Below are 22,495 nucleotides of genomic sequence, written 5' to 3' on the forward strand. Positions count from 1 at the left end.
TGTCAAAAAATTCATAAATAATACATACTATCTGTGAGACTTATCTTAAATGGTGAATGTTTAAAGTAAAAATTAAAATTCCTCTTCTCAAAAAAAAAAAAAACAAAAAACTTTGAGGTCACAAAAACATGTTTCTAATTTTTTCATAATAACGACTGGTGCTACATCTGAAATTATTATGTCTGTAATTAAGGCTATAAACAGCTGATAAAACATCGCAGTTGTCGCCAACCTAACACTCACTAATTACCCACAACTTGAAGTGTCCCAAGTCCCAACGTGGGATTGTTCTAACGTGGGCTGGTTTACCCTAGCCTATATATTTTACCATCAATTCGAAAACTTAATCATCATAGTCATTAATTTGTATTTTATCTTAAACATTTTATTCAAACCAGGTAGTTCGTCATTTTGGCTTTTTATTTAAGTTCATTTCTTCCCAATGATTTTTTACGGATTAGTGAAAATGTTGGAAAAAGCTTAATATTTGTTTTACGTAAGGATAATTGGACGGTAGGAGGTTGATTGGGGATCGTATTCCATTAAAAAAGAGCAACTCATCTCTTCCGTTGTTAAACCTAACAAAATGTAATTTTAAATCTGTGTTGCAGGACAATACCTTATTATGGTAACCGGAATTGCATTTGTGGGCGATCTAGCTGATGATTTTACCAGTATTTATCGCATCACGCAAACGACCTTTATTCCTCTTCGTGGTCCGTGTGCTGACAATGAGGAAATATCGGATTTGAGAAAGTTTCTAAACTCAGGAATGTTCTATTTCTCATGGATGCCCGGCAATAACCCACCCCGTGATATCACGATGTGTGCCCAGAGGAAGGCAAAGGTCTTCCAGCCGGACAACCGATTCATGTGGTCAGTGAGATTCTATACATTCATGTCAATTATTTAGTTTGTTACACAACATAGATAAATTCCAGTCATGCTGCAAGCTCCTATTTAATGTTTTTACAATATCAGAGTGTCGAATTGGATCTCTTTTACTTGATTGTACCCCTTAATACTCAGCATATATTTAACGTGTGTCAGATAAATTTCGAATATTGAATGTGACCATATTCATGTCCGTAAGGGTGTCTCTGATCATGCATATTTTCAATCTGTACACGATAGTAGCCTTGAGGTGCGTACAGATATACGCGCCGCGAACATGAGCAATTCACTTTTAATCAGCTGATGCCAAGCTTTTTATATCTGTATTTTACCGTTTCTGTAAAAATACAGATATAGTCAGCTGATTAAAAGTGAATTGCTCATGTTCGCGGTGCGTATATCTGTACGCACCTCTATGTGTCACAAATCATCAAGGACAACACTTCAAGACTTTGTTTTTTTGTTTCTAACCTCAAGGTTTCAAATTTTGTAACGCTCACTAAAGACAGCAGAACAAAATCGTGTTAATGTAAAAATATTATGTTTTGTCTGATGACCGTGGCTGCTTATGTGTAGTGGGAACAGCGCCTGAAACCTTGAATTAAAACATTCTTCCTATAAAACAACTTTTCATTGTATCTTATTATCTAGTTGTTACTAAAATTAAAAGTAAGGTGTCTAGAAATAATATGCGTCTCCATTATCTGATTGTGCATGTTGTGGTGCATATTTATGATCATATCTTCTAAAATTCCCCAAGTGTATCTCGAATTTCTATTCACTTTTTAAGTAGTGCTTTATTAATCTACGCTACAAGTGTTATTTCAGATAATAATGCAGGTTTGAATGTGACCATGTTTTAGGAATCGAACTCTGCATGTTGCCTTTATCATGGCCGGCATCGAATGCGATGTGTGGCTACTGAGAGTGATTTGTGGATCCGTTCAGATTCGCACAGTGTTTGTGGGGTCTAGAGAAGCGCGTGCTATAATTTTCTCTCGCATATGCCTTGAAAGAGCAGGTACAAGGTGTGTATAGCATTTCATTTTTGTCTGTCATGATTTTCACGACTTTGATGCCGTTTTAAATGACTTTTAAAACGGGCGTTTACATTAAAATATGTGAGTTGCAACCCTTAAGTCTCCCCTTTAGAAGCGGTTGAAATTTAGTTGTACGTCAAAAGGTGAAGTATTCGTGTTCCAATACTAAAGGAAAAGTTTTAAGTGGTCTCATGTCTCATACTAAAGATAAAGGTTAGTGATCCCATACATATGCCTCACTCTGTAGGATCAACTGCTGAGAAAAGTGTTGACTAAACGTAACAGAATTATTGTAGTCATCTATGAATCTTCTAATTTCTTGCTCAAAAGAATATTATGCAAGAAACTATTTTGTTTTCCTACAGTTATGTTGAAAAGTGGCCATTGCTGCACTGATTACAGAACGCAAAGAATCACTTTTCCGCTCTAGTGCGGGAAAAATTTTTCTGCACTCCAGATTTGCAACATGGCAACGCAAAATACTTAGTAGGTTATATGGAGCAACAGTGCAGCAAAATCAAAATGAAGTTGGTAACAGTGACTGCTGTGGCTGCTATAGTGAGCAGAGGTGCAACCAAGCACAACGCGCTAATTATTATTCATTATATATTATAACCAAGGACAACATTTTTATTCAATTTGACAATAAATTAAGATTTTTATTAAAAATAAAATTACACAGAAAAACATTGATGCATTTCAGGCAATTTTACCCATAATTACCTACTTTTCATATTCAATGGTAACTGTAGGAAAAACTTAATGTGAAATACGTGCGCAAAGTTCCTCTGCTGCACTCAAGAAACCATTCCGCCCTCGCCTACGGCTCGGGCGTAAACGTTTCTTTCGGTGCAGCAAACTGTCACTTTGCGCACTAGTTGCACAAATAACTATTTTGCAAGTTCCAGGAACTGTTTGCAAACATTGTAACCAACACATAGAATTGTATTATATCGTATATATAAAGAATATTCTCGTTTGTTGTTGTCTAATCATGTCTATTTTATTATTGCAACACTTGATTATTCACATTTTCTTTTCAGATGCAGTGTTAGAGGGCTAAATGACGAAGGCTTTGCAGCCACTTTTGTTGAGACCGAACACATTACTGTCTTTAAAAAATCTTACACATCGTATGTCCAGATTCGGGGATCAGTGCCCATATTCTGGGAGCAGCCTGGAATCAAGGTATGAAAGGCATCATAGTTTCAATTCTCTCAACATTAGCATACAGCTACTTGAATTATTTAAAGAGATTTTTTCACCTATTCTACTGAAAAAAATACTTGTATACTCGTGTATTACGCAGGAAAATAAGTTGGTAAGCTGTTCTCAATAATGTAAAACAACTCATTTCATTACATACTAATAGCATGACATTTTAGTATTTAGTTGTCCCCCATAGGACAACTCAACTCTATAGAGTATAGATGTTTCAGGTTTTGTGGTCTCTAGACTTTCGTCTAGAATAATTTATTAATATTCTTACTTGGAATGCCGCCGTTAAGCAGCATGGACGTTTGATTACTTGATCAATCACCCCCATTACCCAAGTACAGGCGAAAAACCTACATACGCAATAAATAATATATCTTTAAGAGCAATGTAATATTGAATTTTTATGGTATTCTATTGAACATATGGTATTCATTGAGATTTCTCAAATTTGCTATTTTTTGCCTGTTTTATGTGGGTTGGGTACGTTTTATCATAGTGAAAAGAGAGCTTTAGCTGTCTTTTCTCTATGGTTTTATTTTATTCTAATTGGTTTTATTCGATTTCTCAACTTATTTAAATTAAGAAATGATCATCAAGTATCCGCATGAGACTGCAACAAGTTTATAAAATGAAGAATTTGAAGATTGTAATCTTCCGCGATTATTGTCTCATTAATAACGCATTCTATGACTCATGTTCATTGACATTTTCCTTTATTTTAATGCTAGAAAACCACTCACAAAGTTTGCCGGTCTATTTTAGAAACACGCTGTAAATTAGATAGTTGAAAGTTGGTTCTTGATAAATGCAATATCATTAAACATTGCCATCAATTATAATTTACATTAATTAAATATTGAAATATTGGTTGCGTGCTCACAAGTTATTGCTAATCAGACTGCTATCATGTTAGTCAGTGCGCGATAACTAACATCAATGTTCGTTCAATGCTATTGTGGTTGCGCTACCATTTTATTGTTGACATCTTGCAGTGGATAAGTTGTTCTTATAATCATCATCTTAAGACTTTTCTTCTTTTCGTGCCAGCCAATATTATTAACAATGGAGTATTTCTTGATTGGTGAGTTTCATTTCAAGTGAATATAGCAAGTTGTCAGTCAAGTGTGTTATTGTGTTGTGGGTTCTCCAGTCCACTGTTATTTGGCTTTAGTTGTATGTATAGCTCTGTTGTTTTCATCATGCACTTTAAACATTTTATCAAGCATCTCATTCATATTTTTATTCTAGGTGCACGAATGCATGAGTAACCTTTCATCTTCTATTCATTTTCTATTTTTAACTTTAGCATTTTCCAATTTTATAAATTATTTTATTTATTTATCTATACATATTATACATATCTTATCTGTAGCACATAACAGAAAACACTTTACAGCTTTATAATACTAATTTAAACAGGAAACAAGATACAGATAAGTGAGAACACCTAAAAAGTTACATTATTTTCTGGAAATTTTCGCTGGCTTCAAACGAAAATTTCCAGAAAATGTAAGCTTCTAAGTGTTTTCACCTATCTGTATCGTGTTTCCTATATATCATGTTTGGTATACAACAAAATTTCACTTGTGAAGAGATGAGTTTTCATTTTCCTTCATAAATTTTTATTTAAAGAATAAAGAATTGCTTTCAACTATTGAAATGACTTATCGTCCAATTGTATATTTCAGTAATTCGAACTTCAATTATCATATAGTACTTGGTGATTATTAATTGTATTATCGGATTTTTTTAGAAAATTTTAGTGTTTTTCTTTACATTTTGTGCTTCATCACATTAATGTGGTTTGTGTATAATTTCACCTTGACCTGTGTTTGGTTTGTTGTCAAATTTGTAATTTGTTCATTTGGCTTGTGTGGCCGGCCGCCTTTCAATCTAAAAATGTATCTTATTGTTTGCATTAATGCTTCCTCCTAAATTTGATTGTGTCTTGGTTGAGACAGAATATATCCTCGATTATCATCAAGTTTTGTGAAGCCAAAAGGCTTGTTGCACATTCCTATCCGCAAACACGTTTTCTAATGACACTTATTATTTCATTAATTACTCAGACCAACGATTTTCGAAAAACTGCTCCACAAAACTTATTTACGGAATGATCAGTAGAGTTCTACGTTGATTATTTAGTAAAATATTGAATTTTCCAGGCTGGATCAGAAAAAGTGAGGATTTCAAGGGAATTCATACCTACTATCATACCTTATCAAAAACATGTGATGGATCTGAAAGGAAAATACGGTCATCTGATATTTGTCAATCTTTTGAGCAAATCTCCTAGTAAAGAAGGAGAAGCACTACTCAGCAAGGCATTTGAGGTAATCATTTTTTCCAAGATTGAAAATGTAAAAAATGCATTTCTTTTTTCTGTTCTATATTGAACATTCTTAGTTATTATGTTTATATATGAGCAGGTTAAACAATTATCAAATGCATTATTTTTAAACAAATACAAGCTGTAAAATATATTTGAAAAATCGCAATAATTAGATTGGATCATTAAATGATCAATTATATTTTTCTAAAAATTCCTATCGATAATGAATTTTAGCTGTTGAAGTTTATCAGTAAATCACCTTGATTATTTTCTTGATCCAATACAGTTTTAGTTTCAAGTCTTAATATAAATTATTATCAAGTAGCTACACACACATCGATTTTTGTCGTCCTTATTATAAATTCTATTAGATTAAACAGATGATGTTTGTCAATCAATGATGTCAATCATCAATCATCGATGATGTTTGTTCCCTTCAATCTGATGGAATTCATAATAAGGACGGCAAAAATCCAACGTCCAATAATCGATATGTGTGTTTAACTGGCTTCAATGTTTCTTATTGTCCGTTATTAGTACCTATAATGTCTTATTATACAGTAGTGTTCATGTTTTTCTTTTGTTTTTTTTTAAATTCTGGTTGGACGGTAAATTGTATGGTAAGATTAGTTGAATCACAGAAAACTACTGTATGAATGTGAGTGATGCATTTGAATATTGTAATGTTTGTTTTAGGCTCATCACTGCTCGTTGCCAGAATGTGAAGACATTCCTTTCGTATCATTTGACTACGACGAAGAAAGCAGGGTGGAGGGAGCTCTGAACAAGTTAAAGAGCAAAGTTGATGAGCATATGCAAGCTCACAGCTTTTATTTCATACATTGGGATGATGAGTAAGTTTAATCCATTTTTTATTTTTTAATCTGTTGATCTATTTGTAATTAACTTTCAATTCTCTTTTTTATAACTTCCAAGTCTTTTTTTTAAACTTATGAACAAATCGTGTCATCAATTTTCTCATCAGTAACTATTGCAACAGCTTTGAACTAAAAAAAAAAAACAGTTTCAGTTCGACATCCCGAAAAATATATTTTATATTTTTGCTTATACACACTTTTATTCTATTTCCTCATAATTCTTTAATCAAATGTACATATTTTTGTAATATGAAAAAATATAAAACTCACAATTTTATCCCTTTTTTCATATTGATTTTGCTATTAAATCATTCATATTAATTCACTTGAAAGTATTTATTGCAACTTTGAAGTAAAAAATCTCTAGTAAAAGAAGTAAAAAATTCTCTATTTTCGCTTGTTTTCAGGAAAAGAGCGTACGAAGCAAAGAGTATTCAACATGGCACAATAAGAACTAACGACCTTGATTGTCTAGACCGTACTAATAATGTACAATCATTTTTTGCACTTGAGGTAATATTTTTGTGTACAGTAGCTGGCTATAATTTTCATTCCTCCCTTTACAAACTTGAATTTATAGTACAAGTAGTAGTTAATTGTCAATATATGCTACTTTTATGGTTAGTTAGATTTCCATGAGTATTTTAACAATATAATTGCATTATTGCACTGGAATATAAAAAATCTACTATAATATAGAGATAGATTTCTTCGAAAAAAACTCTGATATGGGCTGCGTAAATACACAAAACAAAATTATGTGATAACTTGTAAAGACTTGGATAAGAAACTGATGTAATACTGGCCAAATGGGGCTTGCTAGAGTGTGACACCTGGTCAAATGTCAATATGATGAGGTTCGGTTATTAGTTTACTTATCAATTAAATACAGAGCCTCAATTACTTGTTCTGTTGAAGGCATTCAACTAAATAGTTTGTGTATAGTAAAGATGCTGCCTCAACTGCTCTATCCTGAATTATCGCACAACAATAATTTTTGATGGATCCAAGTGTGACTTTTTCTTAAAACATGTTTGATATTTTCACAGATGCTTGAGAAGCAGCTGGAGGTGTTGGGTGTGCTCCATTTGCAGAACAAAGATCACATGCTCAGTAGCTTCCGCCAAGTATTTAAGCAGCTTTGGGCCGCCAATCTAAATGAACTGAGCAGATTTTTTACCGGCTCTGGAAACACCATGGTACAAACATTATAATAATATTTTTTTAAGAAAATCATTTCTTTTTAGACTGGTTTATCTGTTTGGTTCAGTTCATTAACAAAATAAGAAATTTTGATCAAATATAATTTATAAGTATCTGTATATTACTAGCTGGCAGGGCTTGCTTCGCTCGCCTTATCCATCTAGCCAGGGGCTCCGCCCCTGGGCCAACGGCTCTGGATCCAGAATTTATAACAGCAGACTCGTTTCGCTCGCCTACATTCTTCATTTGAGCTTGCTTCCCCCCGTTATAAGACTTGAAGGCTCTTTCCAGCTAAATAAAACCGCCGATTTCGGGCGGTTTTTACGTTATTTCAAAACTCCATAACAACATTTTCAACCTCAGCTGAGCCTGTGTACCAAATTTGAATTAAAACGTTAGGAAAACGCTGTGAAACCACTTATCTTGGGCGTATCTTTGGCTTAATTTCTATCTTTAATTATTGTACAGGTGATGGATGTTGCACATTCTGCTGCCGAAAGTCAATTACAAGACACTCTTCCAGACACGAACAAGCAAGCAGCAATTGATCTTCTACTCGGCAATGCGGATGCTGCTGAGCTAGCTGACAAAGCTAGATGTCTGCTGGCACCTTCAATTTTTTATGGTATGAATTTGCTCACGGCTTAATCTACAAATAATGATATCGTGTGACCTGGTTGGCTCAGGTCTGGTGTTGAGAGTTTTCAGATAAATTTCGATTTGTTAATCCTTCTATCTGTTCACGTTGGTATCAGTAATAAATTTCAAGTACAGACTACCGAGGCACATAATACATACAGAATGGAAACTATCAATCCAACCAATGCATTTTACATGACGCTAAGACTTGAGTGCACCAACACCACGTCATGTGACTGCGCCATCTTGTAAGAAATTAAAATTGCCGCTACTATTATAATGCTAGACTTTCTTTCAAGATGGCGGATTTTGGCATCATGATACTAGCCGACTTTCCATTCTGTATTTATATATTCTGTGACCGAGGTATGAGTTATAACCGCTTTCAACTAATTTGGAACGGCTTAATCGGACCAGACTACCAGTAATGACTATTGCATTTGAATATTCCACAGCAACTCACTATTCCATACTTTTCGCTCTTTCTATCACACAATTGTCTCACAGGTTTTCTTGCTGCTGTGCAATGTAAGGGTGGCCACTGACGACAGTTGTGTCATCACAGCGAAACACTATTTATTGTTCAAGTTCAGTTTTTGTATCTTCGATTTTTTGTATATCATTATAATTTGTCATTTTCCAGTGGTTTATTTATTGTTATTGTTTGTTTATTTAATGTTAGAAACCTCTGGCTGATGTCAAAACATGCATGATGTGCATGTAGGCGGCTATAGGTACAAACATGTTCGTCATGCATGTCCTGTCACTGGACAGGTTTGCTCAGACTATATTTGAAAGATGTTCTTTTCAAATATTGCAATACATCGAATTGGTGAATTTGTTTTTACAGTAGAGTATACAGATTGTTTGATCTAAATATGGAAAGTGATTCAAATTCGAAAATTTTCAATGTTATTTGCATTGTGAAAACTTTTAAATCGCAATAGTATTTTACGTCACAAGGACAGGAAGTGGCAGTTTGCAAGGCCGGGAATGATGTTTCATTCGAGCCCTGCAGGAGACATTCACAGCCAAGTAACGTACACAATTTTTTGTCATAATAGTTTAACGGGAAAGAATAATTTATTGGGAAATAGAAAACATTACCTGCTTGTGCTGAAGTTACTACGTGCATTCTATAAACATAACCTAGTTTGCAAATTCCGAATCGGGAATTTTGTGTATGTTGTGTGTACAGTAAATTGTTCCATCACGTGACTAGTGTAAAATGTTCCCATGGAACGCCATTTCAAAATCGTTGGTTCAAGCTTTTGGCGGGTACATATAAAGTTGATTTACACTAAAATGTGTCGTTTACTAGCTGCGTGAATGAAGAAAGGCTGTTTTACAAACTTACCGTCTAGAAAAGTGTGCATTTAATTTATTCCATTACATAGAGAAAAATTCATTTAATGAATGGTTATCAATCATCATAATTCTATGGTAAAGAAACAAACTATCAGCACATGCGCAGAGTAGCAAGCAGGCTACAATGATCGACCAATGAGAGCTCAGATAGTTGGAATAGGTTGGAACTGTACCAGGTCGGACAATTTACCACGCTTCGACTGTGGGGCAGGATTTTGGAACTGGAACTGGTTTCTGGTACAGAATCTGTCAAAACTCTTCCCATGGAAAGCGGAACTTTTCACCTGGTAAATTGTGAATCTGACAATTTACCACATTCCATGTACACAGAACGGGCCCTTTGTGATTCTAGTTGACAAAACTCCACCTGGAGCGCTGAAGACTGTTTTTTGTAGCAGTTTTGCTGTTCCTATTTCGGAACTAGGAAACATACTTGACTGTAAGAAAACATATGATTTCTTCACAGTATAGTATGCTGTAAAGAAATCACATGTCTGTTTGTTTGTTCTACAATGTTTACCGGCTTGATTTCATGCATGGAAAGAGTTGAAATTATGGAAAATGAGTACAAAAAAATGTACTTACTGAATAAAACTTTCTCTTAAATCAGTCGTTCCCTATTCTTCGTTCTTCGTCACCATTTTATATTCTTCTATGTTGTTACAGCTCCATATCGTGTTTTAAGAGAGATGATTACACGTTCGCCTATGTACACAGAAAACAGGAAATTGCGAATTTCCATTGGCACATATAATGTTAATGGAGGAAAACAATTTGGAGGCAGTGAATTCAAGTTAGTGCCATTGGCCGATTGGCTCTTGGATTGTTACAAATTCAAACAACGAAGATGCGCAGGTGTGTAATAATTTTATCTATGAAAATAGCATTTTATATAACCGTTTTATAATGAGAGTCTTCAATGGACGAGTTAGATGTAGAGTTAAGACACATGTAAGTTTCATAACCGCTGAAAAATACAAATTTCCTATTTTGCTGAAGATGATGCGTGGTTGGAAAGGAGGATAATGAGGGATGAGAAATCCTACGGCTTCAAGTGAATTTCAAAAGAAGGAAAACTACTTGGCTCAAATTAGGCCTATAATTTAGCAGAATCGGCTCCTCAAGTGATCAGTCAACAGTCATCTAATTATTTTAGGATGAACATATTTACATACAGAATATTTATCACAATAGAATGGAAAGTATATATTGTTTACCTTTTGTCTATTTGTTGATTGAGGCTGCAATATTTATAATCATTCCTATTTAATTGGTTTTACACTTACTGAAATTATCGATCCTCTTGATAAAGTTGTTTGCCATGTAATTATTTCTCAGTCATTAGCTTGAAATTGAAATCTTCATTTGCTTGCAGGTCCCATTCGTAATCCAAATCTGAGAATTGGGCCTACAAACTTCGGTACAGAGATCTTTGCAATTGGAGTGCAAGACATCGTAGACTTGAACGCTGCTGATATAGATAGCGCTAGGTATGTAATTCATTATATTTTATTGCCGAGAGGTGAATTCTTCGCTCTCTTATTGGAGAACCTTTTCTATAGGAACCATTGTTTTGAAGGTATAAAACCACTATTTGACAGGACCATATTTGTTGTTTATGAAACAACTTTTATTTTATACAACTTGATGCATAGCATACCAGATATCGAAACATACTCTAGTCAGGCATAAAGCGTTCCAAATATAGCTATTATAGAAACGAAAATCAAACTAAGCTGGAGGTGACCCAAGGAAGTTTTAGAGTGTTGTGAACGGGCAAGCCAAAATTTGCGGCGATGAGGCGTTGCACCATGCGGCGATGAGGCGTTGCACCATGCGGTGATGAGCGTTGCACCATGCGGTGATGAGGCGTTGCACCATGCGGTGATGAGGCGTTGCACCATGCGGCGATGAGGCGTTGCACCATGCGGCGATGAGGCGTTGCACCATGCGGTGATGAGGCGTTGCACCATGCGGTGATGAGGCGTTGCACCATGCGGCGATGAGGCGTTGCACCATGCGCCCTGTCTTACAGGAACAGCTTCTCAGTTGTGGGCGCATGAGAAGCGGCTCAAACGGAATACCATCCAAACTAATTAAATACATTACATAATCCATTATTCCAATTCTCCCCTTTTTTGGACCACAGTTCTTGGTAAATGCGTATATCATTATAGTTGTTATTTGCATGTGTTCATTATTTTATATATTTTGCTATATTTACAGTTTGGCTTGAGACAGGATAAGGGCACATCACACGCGTTACTTGAATTAATTAAGTAACACTAGATGAGAAGTAGGCAACAAAAAATGTGTCTTGATAATAACATTCCTCTACCTGGCAAAGGCATTCGTTTCTATAGACAGGCAAAAACTCAACTAAACTCCGATATTCTGGTATATAGGCCTAATCCCTTGACTGGTTACTTGGAAAATCACTCTCAAAATGTTTCCATCAATTTCATAAAAAACGAGCATGCTAACATTCATATTGAGTGGTTGATGGCTGTGCCCTTGGTCCTGTTATTGATCTATGTTAAAAACCTGACAATAGTCAAGAGTAAAAGGAAGAATATTGCTGTTGGCCTATGATACAGTTGTGGTGTCTTCAGGAATGAGCTGAGCAGGCATCCTCGGACCTGGACAAGATAAATGGTTTGGCCAATCTTTTTTAGACGGGAAGGTCATCCTAGCCCTAAATTGGTGTGATCAACCTCGTTGAGCAAAATTGTCATATGTCATTAACATTTTATAAATCTATCATAAATTTGTGCTCTTTTCCCGCGCACGGTTCTAGAGTCAATGTGAGGGAACAATTCACATTGATTATATTATTACTTTCCTTGCCCTTATTACCATGGGTAACGAAAGTATTGCTTTCCAAAAAAATTAAGGTATAATTTCAAGTTTTCTATACGTTTCAAGGTCTGTGTGTGTGTGTGTGTGTTTGTATGTCTGTGAACACGATAACTCCATTCCTAATCAACCGATTGACTTGAAATTTTAAACTTATTGTCCTTATACCTTGAGGATCCGACAATAAGAAATTCAAGATGGCGGATAATTACTAAAAATCCATGTTTTTCACGGTTTTCTCGAAAACTGCTCTAACGATTTTCTTCAAATTTATACCCTGGATAGCTATTTATAAGCCCTATCGACTGACATGAGTCTCATTTCTGGGAAAACTTCAGGAGCTCCGTAATATTCATGAGAAAAATAGTTTTTGTTGAATTCCTATCACGATTTTCTCAAAAATGACTTGACCGATTTTTGTCAAATTCATACCCTGTATAGTTATTTATCAGCTCTATCAACTGGCATGAGTCTCCTTCCTGGGAAACTAACAGTGGGTCCACCCCATCCTTGAGAAATGGACTCTGTAATCTCCTTCTCGTGCATGATGTAGGTAGAGCAGTTTATTCAAAAGCAGTTTACACATAGTCGAGATATTTCATCTGTAGAATAGCTGCTTTGACAACTTTTAAAGAATCATCGAATTTCACAATTTACACAAAGGAAAATGTACCCTGAAAACGATTATATATAATAGTATGATCGTAGTTTTGAATATGTAGCCGCCAATCGTCATTATATTATTATTCCCCTAAATTATTCTCGTTTAAGAATGAGGCTTGCAATGAACAAGGAAAGTCATGTGAATGTGTGTGTACCACACCAGATTTTTTATTTGTAAAGTATTTTTTACTTCGAAAATAGAAAAATGAATTGAGTTACTTTTTGCTATTAAAAAGAACGACTAGCAGACAGATTATTTTACAATAAATGAATTAACCACTCACTGTGACAACGAGATCTTTCGACAGGTCCGCCATCTTGTTGGTTGTACTCATAGACAACTGGAAGGATAGGATGGCAATTTTTAGTGTGCTGTTATTGGTGTCTATTGGGTTTGTTATGGCTGAGAAGCTAATCAAAGAGGATGTGGCATTTGAAGTTGGTTTGTTCGTTTAATATGCATTGTCTATTGCTTTTAAATTGGGAGTATATTTCAAATTGTTCTATTGTGTCTAGTTCTGGTCCTTTGTTTTTTATGTGTATTATTTGTAGGTTGGTATTTATGTTTGTGTTTTTCTTGTATTAGGTGGTCGGCAAATGCAGATTCTGTTTTTGTTTTTAGTCGTTGAATATGTTGCTTGTATGTTTGATTGAAAGAACGGCCTGTATTTCCAATGTGAAATTTATCACATTCAGGGCATTTCACCTTGTATATTCCTGCGACAAAAAATAAAACATGCACGCAAATCAATAAAAGAGAAAAGATTCAGGACAACAGAAAACTCACACCCCCAGAAGTATACAAGCTAAAATGCCCTGAATGTGATGAAGTTTACATTCTAAATTTTCTATCTACTAATAATAAGCAGTTCGTGATGGAAAACAACATTGATGAATTGCATTATTGTCATGTAGTCAATAGTGTGGGATTGTCATGTCAATAGTGTGGGACACCGATTTCGTATTGCTATGACTATCTCAATAAATTCACCTTTTACTCAAATTTCTAATTAACATAAGTTTACATAAAAAGTATTTTTGAGTTGAATTGTAAATCCATACAGCAACAGTTCATCTGTCGTAACCCTCTGTCTATTGCATGAGAAACCGTAGTTGGCTAGGTAATTTTTCTTCTTTCATTCTACCGGAACACCCCCACCATGAAGCCTGTTGTTTTTGTATTATTTGTATTTTTGTTTCTTATTGTGGTTAAAAAATGAATTCACAGTTGCAGGCAAATTCAACTCAAGTATTACTATCGTTCACAAATATTTCAACGAGCGCTCTAATATTCTACCGTATTTTGGTCTGTTTACAGTGCAGAAAATGCGAAAGAATGGGGGCGAGATCTATTGAGAGTGATTTGTCGGGATGAGGAATACACAATTCTGACCTATGTGCAGTTGCTTGGAGTCTGCTTGTACATTTTTGTCAAACCTCGCCTCATACAATACATACGAGATGTGGACGTGGGTTCGGTGAAAACGGGACTAGAAGGCGCCACTGGTGGTTAGTTTACTTCAAATTACATGCATATATTTCTCACTTTTTTATCATGTGTCAGAGTCATGGAAAGTGTTTTACACATTTGTGAAAACTAATTTCTCACCACATACTTTTTTAATATGTAAAACGTTACTTATGTATTTTTTGTGGTAATAAAAAACTATTTGAATTCCATATAAACTAGTTCGTGTGGAATATGGATCGACAATGATGTGACAATTTTCAAACTTGGTGATATTTTAATTCTCAATCTGATTAGTTTAAGAAAATTGAGTATTTGTAGCCGTCAAATGTGTAAGCATATTGGAGTGTTCTGTGCTTGAAGGAGATTTCAAGTTGTCTTTAATGTCCTGCAGTAGGCTACTGTAAAGTGAAGTGTATGGTCAAATATCATCACGTAAACTATGTAAAACTCGAAACAGATAAGGGACACTTATATTCTATCTGAAATCTTACTATTGTCAAACTTATTTAGAGGTGACTTCCAAGTCAAAGCTTGGCCTACGAATTACATACAATAAGAAGCAAGCATGAAAGCTTGTCGGTCACATTTAGAACAGAATGTTATCGGATGGGCAGGTTAAGTTGTCGGTCCCCGCTGAAGTATGACAGTCGTAAGGACCATTGACTGCCTGAATTATTGAGGCAAGGTGGGACATTCCCACAAGGGACTTGCCACCAAAAAATTCCTTATGAATTGACTTTGGAGCAGAATGCTGATCAGATTTGAATGTTGAAAGAAACTATAAGAATTATTCAACTTATAATTTTTTTTAGCTAAGCTAGAGAGTTATTCACAAAGAAGGTTTTAACAGCAGTTTGAGTCTGCCATCAAGAGTAGTAACTGCTCGAGGGAAATACTCGAAAGAAATGAAAATGAGTGTGATTAGATGTGTATATGTAATAAGATTGGTTGACCATTACAGGGAATAAGGGAGCAGTGGCGGTACGATTTACGGTGTACAGCTCATCGGTGGCGTTTGTTTGCGCTCATTTAGTCGCCGCTGGCCCATCGCAGGTAGCCCAAACAAACGCTCAACTCGATAAAATCACCAGCCAAATGTCATTTTCTGTGAGTAGAATGTTTCTTATGTTTCAAACAACATGTCAATTATTTTAGACAATCAATTGACTGACGGCATTTCATTTAAAACATCAAAATAGTGTGTTAATACATCGCACTTCGGAGTGGATCAAGAAACCATCATCTTTAAAATGTTTTATAAAGATATCTTTAATGTTTTTATTTTTTATAAATGTCTTTAATTTTTCATTACAGGACTACAGTATTCAATAGAAATATTGCAGATATCGGTTACCAAACGACAATTTAGGCTTAGCTGTGATGCCAGCTTTGACAGTCTATTAACGTCACTATCCAAATGTCCAACTGAATATGAATTTAAAAATTTTGTTGTAGCTGGTGACTTTGATATTAATGTAATTGATTCTAGTGCCAGGGAAACGGTTGATTTCAGATAATAACTTGCATCAGGATAAATTCAAAGTTTTTGTCATGGTCTGAAGTTCTGATTTTTGTTTTAGGAAAATATTATTGCTTTCTAACGGCGATTTCATTTTTTCTGCAATATTAGGCTACCGAACGTAGAAAAGCTAAAAAGGATGCCTGATTGGATAAATTAGTCTGTATTAGCTTTAAATAATTGTGTTTTGATAGCTTACAATAAGTATAGAATGAATCAATACTTCATGATAAATGTATATTTAAATATGTAAAGAAGCTTTAGTTACAGACATGAACTAAAACGGGCTAATTTTCAGTAAAACGCACTGAAGTTAAAGGACTTGAAATAAATGTTGTGCAGTTTGGAGAATTATCGGTTAAATCTCTAAGCCTTTAAGACACACAACAGGAGATACTCGAGTCACACCTGATGACTTGATCGAATATCTTGTCACATCTGTTCTGAAGCTATGATAAAGTCTTGATTAATATTTCTAAATTCATTATTTTCAATTCTAATATTTGGATGTGCTAAGTTTACATAAACTGAAATACTCTATTCTGAAACTACCAAAAGGCATGACAGGCTTTTGAACTTGTGTTGAAATCCTAGTTGATGAACTGTCATTTGTTGTCAAAAATAACAGCTGGTTTGTATCGAAATATGACTTGATAATCATTAATTTATGATCTCCTAATTGCTTGGACCTATAGTTTTGTGTTCTGCTCCGTATCACTTTTGTCAATTATTTCCCAAACGTTGATTTGGAGCATATGAAGTGAGTGATAAACTTGGCTAATTCTAATTTGAATAGTGAATACTGAAATTTGTCTGCGATTTTACAGGGACGATCTCTAAACAGCCATGACTATGTATTCTGGTGCGGCGACTTCAACTACCGCGTTGACATGAGCCGAGAAGACATTATGAAGTGTCTCAATGAGGGCAAACGACTAGCTGCTTTTGCTCAAGATCAGCTTGTGGTAATCACCGTTTTAGTATTATACATCTAATATTTCTAGAATATCATTCCAAGTAAATTGTAGGAATAGACTTTACTTGTTTCTTTCAGCTGGAAATCGGCAGATCAATAAGCGTAAGCTTGAGCTTGCTCTTTTGGGCACGTAGTTTGCTGCTAATTCTTTATTTTGTTTCATGAATACGGTGTATATTCTATAGTCTATTGATTTTTTTTGTAATGTTATGAGGAATAAATAGATGAAAGCAATGATTAGCAGTATGGAAAAAGGCTTTGCAACGAATCAACAGATGGTTCACAGAAAATTCACTTTGGCTAAATCTAAGTAGAACCAATCTCATAGCGTTAGTTCTCTGTTAGATGAAGTGAAAATGAGAATGACTCATCGATGATGAGCTTGTAGTGTCCTGTTTTGGATGCAAGGTTTCTGGGGATGGAACTGTAGGCAAATTTGAAGTGGGATAAGCAAATGAAACTTCAAAAACGATTGTACCATGCGCTCATTGCTCTGAGGACTGTTGAATCAAACTCAAATCTCAAAACAGGCTTAAGGTTCATCATGGATATTTTCTATCACTTGATAAGATTTAGCATTTTGGTCGAATGAAAATTACACTCACACAAGTTTAAAAAAGTGAAAGGCGAAAGAAGGCTGTCCGAAGGTATGGATTCTACTTCATCTTGTAAGCCCATATTCAGAAGATTTGTAACTCAACCATATTCTATTCATCAAGAAAATTTATTGTTCATGATTTAACAATACATTTTATGACTGAGATAAAATATGTTGTTTGTTTATTAGATTTCTGAATAGCCTACAAACATTATTTAGCAACGGTTCGGATTGGAAATGGATAGAAATAGACCTATCTACTGTTTTTCTAAAACAAGGATAGCAAACCAATGTTAATCAGGTGATGCATGAATGTCAACTATTTTTTCAACGAAATTCTATAATAATTATTCTAATTACCTTTATTGGAGGGAGAAACTTTTCCTCACAGAAATTCCGTGGGAATAACAATTAATCAGTTTTTGGTGAAGCACAAACATTTCAGTTGGAATTATTTAATCACGATTTTCATATTCTATCATTGATTTACAGAAAGAGCAACAATCTGGGAGAATTTTTCCAAATTTCCTAGAGGGCCATATCAACTTCGACCCAACTTCGAAGTACGAACCATTTTCTCTGGAGTACGATACTAGCGACATGGAAACATCGCCTGCATGGACTGACAGAGTTCTATGGAGGAGGAAGAAGCAGTTTTATGAACATGGTAGGAATTTATTGATTACATGTGAATTAATGCAACAGAATTTATTCCCTATTTTATACACATCATTACAGGTTTACAATTGTCTCAATTTATTAGAAATCAATCATATGAAGACGTGCCTAGATATACCATAAAGCCTGTGTGTAGGTACGAGTTGCTGTATTATTTCAAGTAATGTTACTCATGCTTACTTTGATTTTATACAATTAAAATTGAAAACAAATACTTAGTATTCAATATTATGGTACAAGGGCTAATCTATTCTTGAAACTTGAGTTATTTCTTGTAATTTATATGCTTTCCTATTAACAATGAACCAATTGAAGATTGAATTTGGAGAAGAATTTTCCGTGAGAGTTAGTCGATTACTAGCCAAGAAGTTTTTGTGTTTTGAAATAAAAAGTAAGTTTTAAGTATATATAAGATTAAATCGGTCATTTACTTTCACTTTGTAAGAATTGTCAACTCTTCTTGGGATACTATTTTTTGCCATATCTCCTGTGTTTTTCAGGTATATGACATTTTGTAGGTGACTGTTTTGTATATCCTCTTGTATAGAATGCTGCCGTCTGTCAATTAACACGTTGCACAATTCCCCTCTTGATAATGACTTGTGGTAATTTTAAATGGATTCACTATTAATAGGATACCATATATAGGATAGAACAGAAAATAAAGTTTGTATTGATTTTACATGATTGAAGTGGACAAGTTCCAAAACATTGTCTTAGAAGAGCTTGTAGTTTGAATGAATCGTTCTCTCATATTGATATCGATTGAAATGTTTCAGATGCTGGATGGAGTCAAGGTAGATGTCTGTTCTACGGTAGAGCCGAACTGGTCCAAAGCGACCATCGACCTGTCATTTCTATTATCGAAATCGACATTCAGCAAATTGACAAAGAGAAGCGATCCGAAGTGTTTGATCGCGTCATCAATGATCTTGGACCACCCGATGCCACTTTCACTATCCAGGTAACTATTTTTATTTATTCATCAGTCTTTTTTTTCATTTTTAAAATATGCCGCTCCTGAATCGATCTGCACAAATATACCTACATGCCAGGAGTTACCTTAATTTCACAATAGAATGAAGTTTGATTGCAATGTAAGGTGAGCATAGTTAGTTTCTACATAGTAGTTGGCGCACATATGCACAGCACAGCACAAAGGCTTCATTTTTGTACTATAAGTACTCGTATTGCGGCAACACATGCAATCAATTACTTCGATCAACACAACACATTTCACATGTTTTGTGAGTGTGCTTTCTATTTTGCTTTCCTCGCCCTTGAAGATTTCTATAAGTTTCAAGGTACCAGAGTTGAAAAAATTGTTTTTTGCTATTAGCCTGTGTTGTGTGTGTGTGTGTGTGTGTGTCCTTGATATATCGTGTCCTTGAACGCGATATCTTCATTCCTAATTAACGGATTGACTTTTTATTTTAAACCTTAGGTCCTTATACCATGAGGATCGGCCCTGCAGAAATTCAATAGAATACAATAAAAACTAATTCGTACCCTAGATATTCTTCTATATATAACCTATCTTTAACTGATAGAGTTGTATCTCCATAGAGCTAAAGAGCTCTATCTCTAATACTCTATTTAATAGAGTTATTCATAAGCCCTATCAACTATCATGAGTCTCGTTTCTGGCAAAATAGCAGAAGCTCCACCACATTCTTCAGAAGGTAATATGAAGTATGACAGTCGTAAGGCCCATGGACGGCTTAAATTATATATTCAGGCGAGGTGGAACTTCCGTCAACAACTCCCCACCCACCAAAAAAGTCATATGAATATTTATTTTCGGCACACTCCACAGAAAGCAGCTGTTTTCTAGTCCCTACGTAGATCTGAAAGACAATGTTTGCAAACGACTCTCGTCTGACGTCAGAACAGGTTTCTGTACCCTTTCCGGCCGCTAACATGGAACTAAGAAAGGTGAGACTGCTATTCTAACTTTTTTGAAAATGTGTTTGGACAACTGTGCCATGTAGTGCATTGTGTTCAGAAGGGTGAGATCGGAAATTTCCACCCCACTTTGAGTACCCTACGACATCTGGTTCTTGAGATATGAGACATCAAAGTTCCCCCCCCCCCTAATAAAACATTCTTATTCAATTTATTATTCTTATTTAGCTGATGCCAAAAAGTAAGGCGGCTTCGTGGGTCACATGGTGTAACCTACTCACAGCTGATGCAATGCATCTATTTATTGTCTCTTTTGATTTAAAAATCAGCTGTTGGAACGCACAAGAGACCCACGAAACCGCCCAACTTTTTGGCGTCAGCTATACCTGTAGTGTGGCGAAAAATATCGTACGCGACTCTCTCAGAAAGGTGAACTTTCGGAACTCTCAGGAAGGTATTCGGATAACATATTCCCGGCTCGGCAAGCCTCGCCCGGGAAACTATCCTCATGCCGTAAACACTAACTTTCTGTGCTTGTAGCGTAATATACTATACTATACTATTCTTGAGAAAATTGGCTTGACCGAATGTTTCAAATGAAAACCCTGGATAAGCATTTATGAATCTTCATCAACTGACATGAGTTCAATTGGTGGGTGATACCCCAAGCAGAGTGAATCGGCGCAAAAGCTGCAGGGAAGCAGCAGAGTTGAAATGTTTCCATTATTACAAGATGCCGTCTTTCGATCTCTCTAATCAGTTGCAGCGCTTAATTTGTGCAAATGGAAACGAGGCTTAAGGTGCATTTTCGTTTGTGCGTAAATTTCCCTAGTCGACGACGACAAGCATTGTTGACATTCATATTGTCCAAATTTCAAGTGTGCTAAAACAGCTGATCAAATAGATTTTCATTATTTGTGTTTATTATTAAAGAATTAAACATTTCTAATTATATCAACATATTGCCATTTAAAAGTTTAAAAAAGTATAAGCTCAATTAAAGCATAATTGAACATAATCTTTTAGGTTATGTAGACAAATTGAAATCTACCCAATCTGAGATTCTCTCCCTGTCGTGGTCGACGACGGCATTTACGCACAAACGAAAACCCAGTATTAACCGGTCTTGTGCGACACATGACTTGTATCAAGCGCTGATTTGATAAATTTGTTGATACAAGTGAGATGTTAGCTGAAGAGACACATTCCTGTAGTCAAGATATCGTAAAACACTATTGTGTAAACCGGCTTCAAGTTGAAATAATATATGGTTCTGAGCTGATATTATAATGGTTTTTGTTTTTGTAAGGCTGTCGATGCTCAAGAAGACTGCTTCACGGACGATTACATTAGCGCAGTTGTGCGTAGGTTCTCCCATTTCGGACAAGTGCTATTCTCGAGACATGTGCGATTCAATACACTGGTGTTGACACTCCGGGATGGCCAACAAGTCAAGGCAGCTTGCAAGAGACGCTTGTTCAAGGTACACAATTCTATCGATAACAAATTACATATTTTTATTAATAGGCAAAACTGTTTTTGTAATTTCCGCTCTTTCTATTAGTTATATTTTCGTTTTTTTATCAGTTGATAGAAAATATTAGCAATACTCAACTCTTGTTATATTGTCTTGTTGACTATGTAATGTTTTCATTTGATGTTAATGAGTAGTCAGTTGTACACAATCACTCCCAAATTCTTGTATTCGGTAGTTATAATAGTTTGGAAGTAAACGTTTCATTTTTTAAAAACTTGGTCGAGTTTTATAATTGCTTGACTATAAACTGATCCTTATTCAAGTATGGATTATATCCACGTCTGTTTGAGATTAAATACATTAATTAGTGATTTTTCTCAACTTAGAAGCTACTTCAATCAATCTCTCTGTTCATGACTTGCAATGTATATTGTACATGAATGCGTCATCTGCCTACATTAAACAATATCTCCAATTCTAAAATATATAACCGAGAAAGATAGAAAGAAACACAACAAAAAAAGAAACAACACCAAGGAATATCTATTCCTTATTCCCCCGATAAAATTATTTAAAACTGTTTCAAACTCCATTATATACTTTTCAACTCGATTTTGAACCTTGCCTTATCCGTTTCGCTTCTGATACTACTGTATCAGAAGTGGCGATACTACTGTATCAGAAGTACCTTCCGAGTATATATTCTCATATATGCTGAACTTTTTTCAAATTTTACTCTTCTATGTTCACTTATAATTAGATCATTTCTATTTCTTGTAA

The 22,495-nt window shown here is 35.1% G+C and overlaps 1 protein-coding gene across 3 annotated transcripts in view; it reads left to right on the plus strand.

Moving 5' to 3' along the window:
• LOC111050393 (synaptojanin-1-like) overlaps positions 1-22,495 on the plus strand; it is a 29,826-nt gene that overhangs the window by 2,940 nt on the left and 4,391 nt on the right. For all 3 annotated transcript variants that reach the window (XM_039442764.1, XM_039442766.1, XM_039442767.1), the window contains exons 3-18: positions 612-876; positions 1,758-1,922; positions 2,978-3,122; positions 5,318-5,485; positions 6,181-6,338; positions 6,770-6,875; positions 7,412-7,561; positions 8,034-8,190; positions 10,239-10,427; positions 10,948-11,062; positions 14,410-14,600; positions 15,524-15,669; positions 16,909-17,046; positions 18,148-18,322; positions 19,113-19,297; positions 21,548-21,721. In XM_039442764.1, the coding sequence (XP_039298698.1) occupies positions 612-876; positions 1,758-1,922; positions 2,978-3,122; positions 5,318-5,485; positions 6,181-6,338; positions 6,770-6,875; positions 7,412-7,561; positions 8,034-8,190; positions 10,239-10,427; positions 10,948-11,062; positions 14,410-14,600; positions 15,524-15,669; positions 16,909-17,046; positions 18,148-18,322; positions 19,113-19,297; positions 21,548-21,721 (2,627 nt within the window). The remainder of the gene's footprint in view (positions 1-611; positions 877-1,757; positions 1,923-2,977; positions 3,123-5,317; positions 5,486-6,180; positions 6,339-6,769; positions 6,876-7,411; positions 7,562-8,033; positions 8,191-10,238; positions 10,428-10,947; positions 11,063-14,409; positions 14,601-15,523; positions 15,670-16,908; positions 17,047-18,147; positions 18,323-19,112; positions 19,298-21,547; positions 21,722-22,495) is intronic.

Source organism: Nilaparvata lugens, chromosome X, assembly GCF_014356525.2.
Source record: "Nilaparvata lugens isolate BPH chromosome X, ASM1435652v1, whole genome shotgun sequence".
Lineage (NCBI taxonomy): Eukaryota > Metazoa > Arthropoda > Insecta > Hemiptera > Delphacidae > Nilaparvata > Nilaparvata lugens.